Raw genomic sequence first — 12,500 nt, 5'->3', positions numbered from 1 at the left:
TGATCCTCCTGTGATTGGTTTAGGTAAAAAAGTGCTGCGATGCCATTGGCTACCTCGAAAACAATCACCGATGACGTCACTCCTACATTACCTTATGCTTACTTTTTTATTCGAGATTTCTTCTGGCTGTACCAAAATTAACTCGCGCGTCGGCTCTATAATGCTGCCGCCTCGTCACCCTCGCGTCCTCGCGAGGGTGACTCATTGGCAATAATGCAATAAGCATAGAGACGCACAATCAATTGCACCTTCATACAATCGTTTAATCAAGATGGTCAATCATTAACGTGAACTGACAAACGTTGGTATTTTTCGAATAAACAATAGGAAGAAAAAAACATTCTGCAGTGTCATTCATCGTAGTTATGTATTTTAAAATACTGAACAAAAATACAAGAGTATGTACATTATCATTTAGATTCTGTTATTTTTTTGGACAATCTTTTGCTGAAGCAGATATAAAATGAAGAACATTTTACACGTACAGTACTGTAACAAACAGAGTACGCTATATGAACAAGTACAGTACATGTACATGTAGACTCTGTTCAAGGCAGATTCTGTTTCTTGGTGGCATGATTTTCTTCGGTTCTTTCTGTGTCCAATGCGTCTGTACGTGTAAAAGGTTCTTCATTTTATATCTGCTTCAGCAAAACATTGTGGACCCGGAGGCAGTGTGGCCCAGTGGTTAGGGCGCTTGCCTTGAGATCCGGAGATCCCGGGTTCAAGACCCGCTCTAGCCACTTGTTGAATTTGTTCCTGGTAGTCCCTGGTTCAACTTCCCAGCTGCACTTGTAAATAGCCAACTGGTTTGCCTCCGGCCAGTTGGGATTCTTAACAGTTGTTGTTGTGTTCTGTCGTTTCGTTGATTGTGTTTCATTGGCCCTGAAAAGCCCCTATGGGGAGCGGTCAATTAAGTATGTATGTATGTATTGTGCAAAAAATAACAAAATCTAAATGATAATGTGCATACTCTTGTATTTTTGTTCAGTATTTTAAAATACATATAACTGCGATGAATGACTCTAATGAATGTTTTTTTCTTCCTATTGTTTATTCGAGAAATACCAACTTTTGTCAGTTCACGTTAATGATTGACCATTTCGATTAAACGATTGTATGAAGGTGGAATTGATTGTGGGTCTCTATGCAAATTGCATTATTGTATGTCTCTAATACGCCATTGATTGTCATACTATGCAATTGATTTCCTAATGGAGTTAATGATTAACCATTGCGCCAGATTGAAAGTATATTTGTTACCTGTGTTTGTCCAAAAGTGCAATTGTTTATCCGTTTATGCTATTGAATGTTAATACATATGCAAATAGCATTATTGAAAGTTTGTTCGCGTTAATGAAGTTCATGGAAGTACTAATAAACGTATATTTGCCGTATAGTTTCAACTGTTGACGTAAATGAATGTATATTTTGCGTAAATGAACAGCAGAAGGTGTAATATTTATGAATCTTGTATGAAACAAGTTATATTGAGAAAGGAATCATTAAAGAATATCACTGTTTTTTCATTACAAAAAGTAGTCCTACTATGTGAAAGACAGAAAAGGGTTTAGCTCTGAGGAAGGGCTAGCGCTCAAAACGTCAGCTTTCAAATTTCTTTACAGTGGTCATTTTTTTACCATTTACCATATCCATATTCATTTTTCCGTATCTATGTTTTTTCTAAGGGAGTGCCATAGGGAAAACCTACCAACTGAAGTTGGCATTACGTTTTACGTAACAAAGATTATAGACCTCTAAACACCTCACCGTGTTTGGAGCTCCAATCTGGGACGGTCTTTCAGACTACCTCGAGAACGAACTCGAAAGAATTCAAAGGAGAAGTTTCAGAATCGGAGGACTTCCTCATGATTTCTTGCCATCGCTGTCTGATAGAAGAGACAGCATGACAATACAAGAAGTCCAAAGCATCATGGACGACGACACTCACCCCTGCTCCAAGCTGGTTCCCAAGCCAGCAAGTCACCGCTACAACTTGACACAGGACAGTCAACGACCACAGAATTCCTCTGGAACGGAAAGACACAAACTCTCATTCATACCGAGAGTAATCTCACTTAAATATTAGCTTATGTATTTGTTTAAGTAGTATTTAATGTGTTGCGTTCCTTACGCTATAGCGCTGACTATTGCATTATATGATATGTGTACTTGTAAGTATATATGATATATTATATATATCATATATTACTATGGCGTTTGTATGTCATAGATGCATTTTGTAAGTTCGAACAATTGATTTCTAGAAATTAGTTTTTAGGTTCTCCTTATATACTGTAATTCCATTTGTACGTCTTTCTTAAGAATGGAAAATAAACGTGTATTTGTATCCACTCACTTGATAAACCCTTTTCTTTATTTCGGTTTCCCACCCACACAACACCACAGCGTCTTTGCAATGTACAATCTAAGCCCTTTGTCCAACAAGTGAAACAATGCTTTTATATACTTCAATAACCATCAACCAATAGTCTTAACCCAGTGACCAAGACAACGATTGTTTTAGACTAAACACTTCAAATAAGTGATTACTCCAATCACTACAATGCGTACCAATCCCTTAACTAGCTGGAATGTAGTGTCTGACACTTGCAGACTAACCCTAACTCACAGTTATTGAAAGCTAACCATTTTAAAATGGGTGCTTAGACTTAAATGCTGCTTATCAGCGCTAATCAAATGGGTGCTTAGACTTAAATACTGTTTATCAGCGATATTTGTAGACAGTCTGCAGTATGTGGTCTGCAGTTGCCATACACCTCCTGGAATGCTAACAGTGTTTCACATAAGACAGTGCATAACCCTAATCACTAAATTTTAAAGCCTAACTTTAAAAAAAAGGCTGACCATTCCAAATGGGTGCTCAGTAACCCAAATCACTAAGCTGAGAATTTGACCCTAATCACTAAAATTTGTTGGTCTTTGAGAGCACCCGAGAGAAAATTTTTACCTAGTTCTTGAAAAATTTGCGAATTAAAAAAGAACTAACTAATTAAACTAATAAAAATTAACTGAAAACAAAAATTAACCGCAAGATATATTACAGGGTTGTAAGTTATTTTAGTAAGCCGTCATTTAATAGTTATGTACAAGTAGGTATTATTTTGTAAATAGCATGTATTGTTAGTACTGTACTGTACTGTAATTATTGTACGTAATGTCTAGTATTGTAAACACTGTGTTGTGCATAGTATTAATTTTTAAGAAAAGGGACCACATAAACAGGCTGTGATCTCAAAAACGAATTCTCGCGCTTCAAGAAGTCATATTGAATAATAGCATCACATTAGTCTTGTTGAGAATTTTTTGCTCAAAATTACCATGTGATTGGTTAAAGGCCTACCTTCGTCCAAAAGTCATTGCGGTCGTTTGTTTTTGTTTTTCAAATGACGACTTGTCCAAATACGTGATGTGATTGTCAGATACTTGGGTAGTTTCGTGTTACACGAAATTCAGTTACGGTGCGCAATGACTTTTGGGCGAATGTGGGCCTTTAAGATCTGATCGAGTGCTTAAGATCTGATTGAAGTGTAGCCACTTTGTTTGTCTAGGTGAGAATCTCACCTGCAGATGATAGAAATGAAGAGCAGCGAAACTTATTTCCCTTTCGTAAACGGTCGTTGCCATTTCTCAGAACGGCCGTTGCCAATTTTTAGCTCTGAATTACACTCATTAGGTCTAAGAACTCAAAAGGTTGCGGTTACTGGGAGTTATGTCTCGCTGGTCATATGAGTTAGGGTTCGGGTTAGGGTTAGGGACACTACCCGCATTTTAGGAATTAGGGTTCTGTTTAGGGTGAGGGCTAAGAACCCGAGTTCGAGTCTTTTTTTCCTCCAGTTTTTCTTTTATAAATTTTTTTTTTCCTTTTTTGTCTTAATTTTTGTTAATAGTTTTTCTTAGTTTCTTTCTTTTAATTTTCTTTGAAGTGAAGTGTGTAGTCGACTGTTATAAATGGCATCGACCATTTCAAATGGCAACGACCGTTCTGAGAAATGGCAACGACCGTTTCAAATTGCAACGACCGTTTACGAAAGGGAAATTTGCAGCATCGAAGTGGGATCAAATACCTCATTTAAGCAATTGTGCATAATGTATATATTAACTTGAGTATACTTGTAATTAATTGAATGTCAGTTGAACTGCTGAAATCATTTCTGTGACATTAAAGCATCATTTTTGAAATAAATAGAGGATATTACATGGCTGTGCGGAGATACGAAATTTCTTCTCTCGTGATGATAAATATTTCACTCGTTCCCTGCGCTCACTCATGAAATATTTTTCAACACGAGAAGAGAAATATCGTATCTCCAAGCGGCCATGTAATATTCTATTTATTATATAAACATCAATGAAATACTAAATCATTTCACGAAAGGCATGGAAAGGCGCTATTTCCATATGTAACCATAGCAACAGTGATGTTTTCACGTGCGAAGATCTCATGTTTTCGCGTGAAAGCTCACTTGGTATTTCATTGGTGTTTCTATAATAAAATAGTTTTATTTTCCTTAGATCTCTTTGCCAATCCACTAGCACAAGATTATGATTACAGATCATATGTGGTACATCATGTCCCCTCTCTTCAGCTACTGGACAGGAAAGGTAGAACAGTCATTATCGGTATATTTTTTCTTTTCCAGGCTACACTGCTATTTGTTATATCATGGTCAAGCTGTCCGTTTTTAGTTCACTAAGCTGATTTAATTGACTTTACACTCTTAGGAATTTCTAAAGCTGAGAGGGACAAAGCTGAAAAGAAATATGAGTCCCAAAGAGAAATGATAAATGAGGGGCTCGCATTTGGCCAGTGTTCATATGATCCACTAAAGAAAATGCCTACAGCGCCATTGTCAGGGACATTGGAAAGCTATGGTCTAAGCCAAGGTATGTTACATTGTCAGGGTAAGAAATTAGCCCTTCATGGCTTAATAGGCAAATCAACTTAAAGTGCTGCTGTCACCAAAAAGTAGAATCCTTTTTTCTTTGGATTTCAAAACTATGGTAAGAGGCAGTCTCTCTAAAAGCGGTCTGGTCAATTTGGTGTCAGAAAAAAGTTCCCCTTTAGGTTTTTTACCCTAAAAGAGTTTGGTACATAAGTAACGAAAATGGTTTTCTTTTTTGAAAATATTTATATTTGCTTTCTTGCAGGCTCGTTTCGGCCAACCCTTGTCCTTCTGAGGCCAATTTAAAGACCGAAATTTGTTCTTTTCTAAGTGCCCCGCAAAATCCAAACCATAAGTAGTAACAAAATTCCTTTTGCATCAGCTGTTTTCTTTATCTTTTATTGACAAATGAGCAAAATATCGAAAATTTTTATAATTTTACCGTTAAGCTACAAGCCCTAAAGGAAACTCATCTCAACAGATCACGTATCTTTTTAGAAACATTAATTGTGGGACAAAATTATGAAGTAGAAATTAACATCGTGATAAAGGTTTTAGATAGTTTTAAAAAGTTCTTAAGTCAAATCTGTGGGTATCTACCTTAATCGCGAGGGGACAAGAGGTTCAATTTGGCGATAATGGCACTTTGTTTGTAAATGACACACTGTTATATTTACTTGATTGATCAATGGCTTGACTGATAAAATATTCTTAGCTCCACGGTTTTGCCGCGGTTCTCCATCATGAGTGTTCAATAATCGTTTTTAATGCTTTTTTCCCCACCTTTATTCGAAAATGTTAGCAAATTACTCTGTTAGTAGGCCGGTTGGTCAACGAAACTCCTGCAACTCAGATGAGCACTTGTTCTGTAATTCTTGTGCCTCAAGTTCTGAGCTCCTTCCCATTTGACACAATAGAACTAAGTTCATAAAAAGGTATACTCAAATGAGATATTTAGCAAATTGCAACTTCTCTTCTGCAGTTGCGTGTTCGCATCCAGTTGCATGTGGCACTTGTTCAGACAACGTGTCCTAAAATTTGGTTCAATCATGATTAAAAAAAAAAAGGAAAGTGTTTGATCATCTCCGTGGCAATGTCTCAAAAATTCCATGGGCCGTTCAGATAATGGTAGCGAGTACAATTAAGTTTTAAATCTATCTTTGTAAACAAATCACCCCTAAAACATTCCTGATTTGCAAATTAGATGGCCGTTACACAAACCTCAGTTACCAAGCAGATGTGAAAGTACAGAATGTACCATGGCTGCTTGTTTTTAAAAGCACGAGAATTTGGAAACTGTGAAGAATTTAGAGGGACAGCCGAGCTTGTTTGCCTGGAACAATGTAGTAACGATCTAAGCCAACATTTTAGCGCGTTCAGGGTTGTTTTATACGACCGAAGCGCAGAGAAGTGAGATGTTTGTTTGTCTGAAGCACTGTGCACATCTAGGGCGGTACTGGTGAAACTAGACGAAGTCCTACACATGCAAGTACCCTGAGCACAAGAAAGAGCGCAAAGCGGCAAAGACAGATCGTTCATTTTCTTTAAGAGTATCAAGAGAGGTGATGGAAATTTTTGGTGTTCTTGTTCCTGTTGGAGCTAGTAAGTGCAGTATCTTTCCATTCTATCATCATATTCTGTCAGTTAATTTGTGTTTGAAAGAATGGAGACTTATATAAATCTTTAAACAATGAAGACATTGGAAGAGTATTTTTATGCATGTTGGTTCATGGTTATGAAATACAACCTGCTACAACTTTTTGGGTGTGGTCCGTGGATATGATTTGGGCTGACAGTGAATAATATCAGCTCCTTACGTGCCTGAATAAAATAAATATGAATTCATGCCACTAAATTGTATAACTGCGATGACTTCATCTTAGATAGCTCACCCAATGAAACACTTGCGATTCACTCTCTTCGTTATTCTCTTAGGGTAAAGGCCTCTTGTGTTTCGCATAGGAAGAGTAAAGACAAGACATTGGCGGAGATGCGAGCCATCCCACCAGACACCCGAACTGTTTCAAAGTCATTTAATAACTTCCCCTGGACCCCTGGACAATGGCGTAAAGTTGGACGCCCGACAGTGCAGACGATGAGCCATTGACGTTTGCAGACCAAACATTCGAAGTGTGCAATGGCACAAATCGCTGGACTGTCTGACATGAGGACTGTGGAGCCGTTGACCTTTAGACTGAAGATGGACTGGGATTCAGCGACAGAGAAAGAAAAGCAAGTATGCGAGGAAAAGTTGGATGAGTCCTGTTGGGCTGTGTGCAAGGTGATGACGCCAAGTCCTAGCAAGGAGTTGCTGAAATCATACGTAAAGCGCTTATCCAGATCAACTGGAGACCTACAAGCATGTTCCAACTAAGAGCCTGCACTACTGCACTATGCGTCAAGCGAATTGAAAGGAATACACGCGCCCTTTGAAACGCTCAGCGATCGCCAAATAAAGAACGCGAGAAGGCATGCAAAAATGGTAGGAGTTGGGCTTCATGTTGATAGAGTTCCTTGCCATAGGGTGCCATAGAAGACTATGAGCCCCCCCTAAGTAGGTCTACCTTGTACAGAATGCTGAAAGTACGAGAGGCATCCCAGTGCAAGTCACTCAAGGGCTTAGATAATACGACAGCAAAGTGGATCAGAAAGCCATGACCATGTTTCTAGAAAGACACGTGGCCTCTTGAGAAGAGTTACCTTTAGGGCTTGTACCTTAACGGTAAAATTATTATTAAAAGTTCAATATTTTGCTCATTTGTCAACAAAAGATAAAGAAAACAAGTGGTGCAAAAGGAATTTTGTTGCTATTTATGGTTTGGATTTCGCGCAGCACTCAGAATTTGGTCTTTAAATCAGCCTCAGAAGGACAAGGGTAGGCCAAAACGAGATCGAGCCTGTAACTTTAAAATCTTGAGAGAGCGGGATGGAGGAGAAAAGGAGGTCAAAGACTCGCTAGTTTGAGAATGCAATGCGTGTGTACCATTTTAACCCTTTCGAACCTCAAACTCCCTAGGACTCGCCCCATTGACGAGTCTCACTCTCAGGGGTCAGTAGGTTCATGGGGACATAGCTTAATTAAGGGTGTCCAGACATGATTGTTACGTGTTGTGGCACCATCATGTTGTGTTAAGTTCTTCTTACGTCATGGTGTGTTCACATCTTTATGTGGACTCACCATTGCAATATGTGGTTTATCCATTATGTAATGACGACTTCACTTCCAGTGTCAAACATTAAATATATAGATTATCGGAGCTCCCGTTTCTAACCCCAGAAAGCAAGATAATGTACACTGTACATGGAAATAATTATGCATCTGCATAAAGTACAAAATTAATCGTCATTAGTGCATACAGTTTGCAGTGAACAAACAAGCCCTGCAAACAGTAACCAACAATTTTATTCAACAACTAAAACTGAAATTACATGAACAGTAATCTCTTCCACAACATTTCCGTTTTACTGATAATCTTTACACCCTCTCTCTTCCGTTTTGGAACAACATCAAAAATTACCAATTAAAAGGTCAAGCTAAAGCGTAGTAATTTGCTTACTCGACTGCATTTTCACAGTCAAACAAAGCAGCTCATGACTGGACATCCTATAAATCGAATGGTATTAATTTAGTGTGGACAGTCGCCAAAATAAGCAAGCGTAGCCGGCCACAAAACCGCTTAACAAACAAGACAAACGATTGTTATAACTCAATCGCTGTAGGAGATTTTGCCGAAGATTGCAGGTTCTAACTTATTAAACTGCTTTAATTTTCTAAGTCTTATCTGGCCAAAAGAGCCAAAACTGTCCCAAACATTGCGTAGTGCAATCCAACATAAATTTATACGGTGTCGAAACTTCGGTTGTAATTATATGTCTGACAAAATTGACAGTGATGACAAGAAAACTCGCCAGTGATGTCTGCTGTAAGCTGGAATGGCGATGTGGTGTGTAATTGTTGAGATATGCTAGAATCTCTTTCAATGCGGAATTGCAAACGTTTTCAGGCCTTTTTGGTTTTTTAGCGAGTTTACAAACTGTGAGGCAGCGAAGCATACACTAAGAAGGAAAACATTACCTGAAAGCTAACCATTGTAAATGAGTGTTGTCTCTCGCTCTGTTTCTCACAGCTTTACGGTGTTCTTCATTGAAATTTGCTCTTCTTCTCCTTCCTCGGCTTCTCTTGAGGCTTTCTTCGCTTTTGCATTGTAACAAGTGATGTATGTAATAAACGTTGTTGTTGTTGTTGTTTGCGACTGCAGATGCTCCATTAGTCTTGGTTAAAGGCGGGTCAATTTATCAGGCAAACACTCACATGATGTCAGTGCACCGGCGTTTCTTCCATTTTTGGAATCAAACATTTGAGAAAGATCAACTGCTTCTACATCCCTGCCCAAGATGTTTTGTGAAACTTATTCTGGACAATATATGAAAAAAAAAACAAAAACATTTATCAGGTTGTGTTTGCGATCACACACACGGCGTGACATTCTTTCAAAGAGCACCATCGACAATGTTTCAAATTTAAGAAACGTTTATTATACTGGATTTAACGCATTCTCTTAAGGAGAATGTTATTTTCTTGTTATCTTTGATGCAATATCCAATTCATAACTCGACAAAGTTAGAAATACACACTCCTCCAGGCGTTGTGTAATACATGTGAAGTATTTTATTAACATTTCAACGGGTGGACTGTTGTAAATGGCAATCGAAGATTTACTTTTGCCAAGGTTGTTCCTTTTCTTTTGACCTCACAAACATTTCGGTCTAACCTATTTTAAATTTCAAGATAAATGAGTAACAAGTGGAGAACTGTGTTGCGTGACTTAAGGGAGCACATCACCTGCAAAGAGCTCAAACAAACCATGACATGGTTTCAAGTAAAGTTTATTACATGTTCAGTTCATCCATGTCTTCATTGTCAGTGACATTGCTTTCCACGTACACAATAATTTAAATTAATACTTAACCCTTGCACTTTTCCACGCAATGATTTGATCTATTCGCTTAGCCATACTTCTTATCAGTGATCTATGAGATTGGTAGGTACACTCTGCTGTTGTACTCGTTAAAGGACCCTTGTACTTTATGAAGATGAATTGCCTTGTCTTCTAACATCATTCTTAAAATATGAATATGTTTTCAATCGAATTTAAGCCAGGATTCCGAAGGGGAATTTGGTGCACATTTGCACTGATGTCTTTTAATGCCAGCTTGGTAACTTTAAAAAACTTGTGAGGGATCATTATCCAAAACAAACAGTCGGCACTTGCCTCGAGCAGCTCTTAAAAACATTTAGGATATTTTTGTCATATAAAAAGGGCAAAAGACTTACCAATCATTTTTTTATGAACTTCATTTAAAATTACATCTTTGCCATAACTGACAGCTGCTAAAATATGCAGTCTCTTTTCTCCTGTAAGATCTTTCGATCCTTTTTTTGTCACAGTAAGTCCCTGCGATTGACGATGTCAAACATGGCCCTTTGGTGGCATAGCTGTACTTATAGTCCCAACTTATCTTTTTTGCTACGACATAACCGGTGCGCTTCAGACTTGGATATTTTCGCATTTTCCCAGTAGCTTAATGGTTTGGCCGAGCTTCTTCTTAATGCTACAGCCAAAGCGTTGGCTTCGGCAGATATTCTAGCTGTCGTATACGCCATTTCAAATGCTCTGTTTACAGCCGCCTACGTTGAAATTGGAAGTGAGATTGTCTTTATGACAATTTATGAAGATAGTTTTGCACATGCGAAAGAGTACAGGCCCCGTCAACATGACTGCATTTACTGGAGGGAAATTTCATTATCCATAATGTTAGCCAAAATTCCTCGTTTTACAAACGATAATGATAATTATGTCAGCAGCCACAACTGTTTTCTTCTTTCCACTTCCCAGAAGATTTCCGCTAATGGTTTCAGTGCAGTATGCATACCCTAAACCACAACACAGAGAATAAATCAGCACCACACATCTTGTAAAGCGGATATCCTAACATCCCAAAAGCTCAAAATACTGCACAATTGCAATGAAAGACATGCTGTGCTAAACTAAGAATAACCTTTTCATGAGCAACACAAAAATGACATTTCTGACAATCCTCGCCAAAACGTTTAGGCACACACTCCTTTTCCACCATAATTTTGGAGTATAATTTGCAAGACACCTGTAATTTCGTTAATCGGGTTTTCCCCCACCCCCAGAACAATGTTGAAGTCCATGCCCTAAGATCCGAGGTCCGGGAAGGGGGGGGCCGGGAAGGGGGGGGGGGGGGGGAATTAAACGAACGATTATTTTAATGAAGAAAATTCAGTGTCCAAAACGTTTTTACTGGGATTTTTATTTAGTTGGGGTGAATCAAACTTGACTTTTCAAATAGTCTAGGAATATTTTGAGGAGCAGGGTTGTTAAAGATGTCATACTACTTTGCGTTCTGTACTCTCAGCGAATGAAAGGTGGGATATTTAGCCAATGGCAGGCATGATTGCTTTTTGTTTGTTGCTCCTTATCGGAGAAAGTGCTTTTTTTTTCTCTCTCTTGGGTCCCAGACACCTTTAAAAGACTCCAAATTGCGGTGATACAATAAACGAAAAGCCGTGTTTTGATACGATTATCTTTGTCTTGTTTTTTTTTTTTTTTTTACTTTTGGCGGTTAGGGTAGGGACTTTGTTGGGTGTCGGGATTTACTGGAGCCTGCAGGATTTCCACCATTAAAAGATCATATAACAGTTTTGCATACTATTCAATATTATAAATAGCAGAGCTCAGGCGTGCCAGCGGAGACCATGGTGAAGATTTTTTGGGAAATCTATCCATGCGAGAAACTTTGGTTATGAGGAAGGAGAAGAGAAAATTTCAATGAAGAACACTGTAAAGCTGAGAGAAATAGAGCGAGAGACAAAACACTTATTGACAGCAGTTTGCTTTCAGCCCTAGCACATGAGCTTCTGCTGTCAGGTATTGTTTTCCTTCTTAATGCATGTCTCGCTGCCTCACATATTTTGTAGAACTCGATAAAAAAAAACGAAGGAAGGCCTAAAAACGTTTGCAATTCCATGTTGACACGCGACGTCGTCATTCAAGCTTACAGCGGACATCATTAGCAAGTTTTCTTGTCATCCTTGTCTATTTCGACAGACAAGACTTATTACAACTGAACTCTCGACACTGTATTAATTTATATTGGATTACAGTACATTTATCTGCAATAAATGCACTTGTAAGCAATGTTTGGGACAGTTTAGGTTCTCTTTGGCCCGATAAGACTTAAAAAAGCAGTTTGATAAGTTCAAACCTGCGATTTTTGGCAAAATCTGTAACAGTGATTGAGTTATAACAATGCTGCGCCCTTAGTAATAGCTCTAAACTTGAGTCTGCAGTATGGTCGCGTGATACTGGTCAGCAGATACCTTGTTTTCACAGGTGAAAAATTGACGATTACATGGATGTCCAATATCAAAGATGTACCCTGCCTCGATGCGCTCTAACTTGAGACCACGATACTAGTCACATTGTCATGCGGAATGTGGACAGTCGTACGGAGACCAAAACCAAATTTTCTTGCACAGATGGGTTACCATACTTTCTTGTCCAT

At 38.4% G+C, this 12,500-nt stretch overlaps 1 protein-coding gene across 3 annotated transcripts in view; it reads left to right on the top strand.

The window, feature by feature from the left end:
• LOC137992635 (leucine-rich repeat-containing protein 72-like) overlaps positions 1-12,500 on the top strand; it is a 100,895-nt gene that overhangs the window by 87,364 nt on the left and 1,031 nt on the right. For all 3 annotated transcript variants that reach the window (XM_068838081.1, XM_068838083.1, XM_068838082.1), the window contains 2 exons: positions 4,537-4,626; positions 4,747-4,908. In XM_068838081.1, the coding sequence (XP_068694182.1) occupies positions 4,537-4,626; positions 4,747-4,908 (252 nt within the window). The remainder of the gene's footprint in view (positions 1-4,536; positions 4,627-4,746; positions 4,909-12,500) is intronic.

Source organism: Montipora foliosa, chromosome 2 (assembly GCF_036669935.1).
Source record: "Montipora foliosa isolate CH-2021 chromosome 2, ASM3666993v2, whole genome shotgun sequence".
In the NCBI taxonomy this organism is placed as follows: domain Eukaryota; kingdom Metazoa; phylum Cnidaria; class Anthozoa; order Scleractinia; family Acroporidae; genus Montipora; species Montipora foliosa.
The sequence above is the reverse complement of the archived record's forward strand: the minus strand, read 5'-3'. Positions and strand labels throughout refer to the sequence as shown.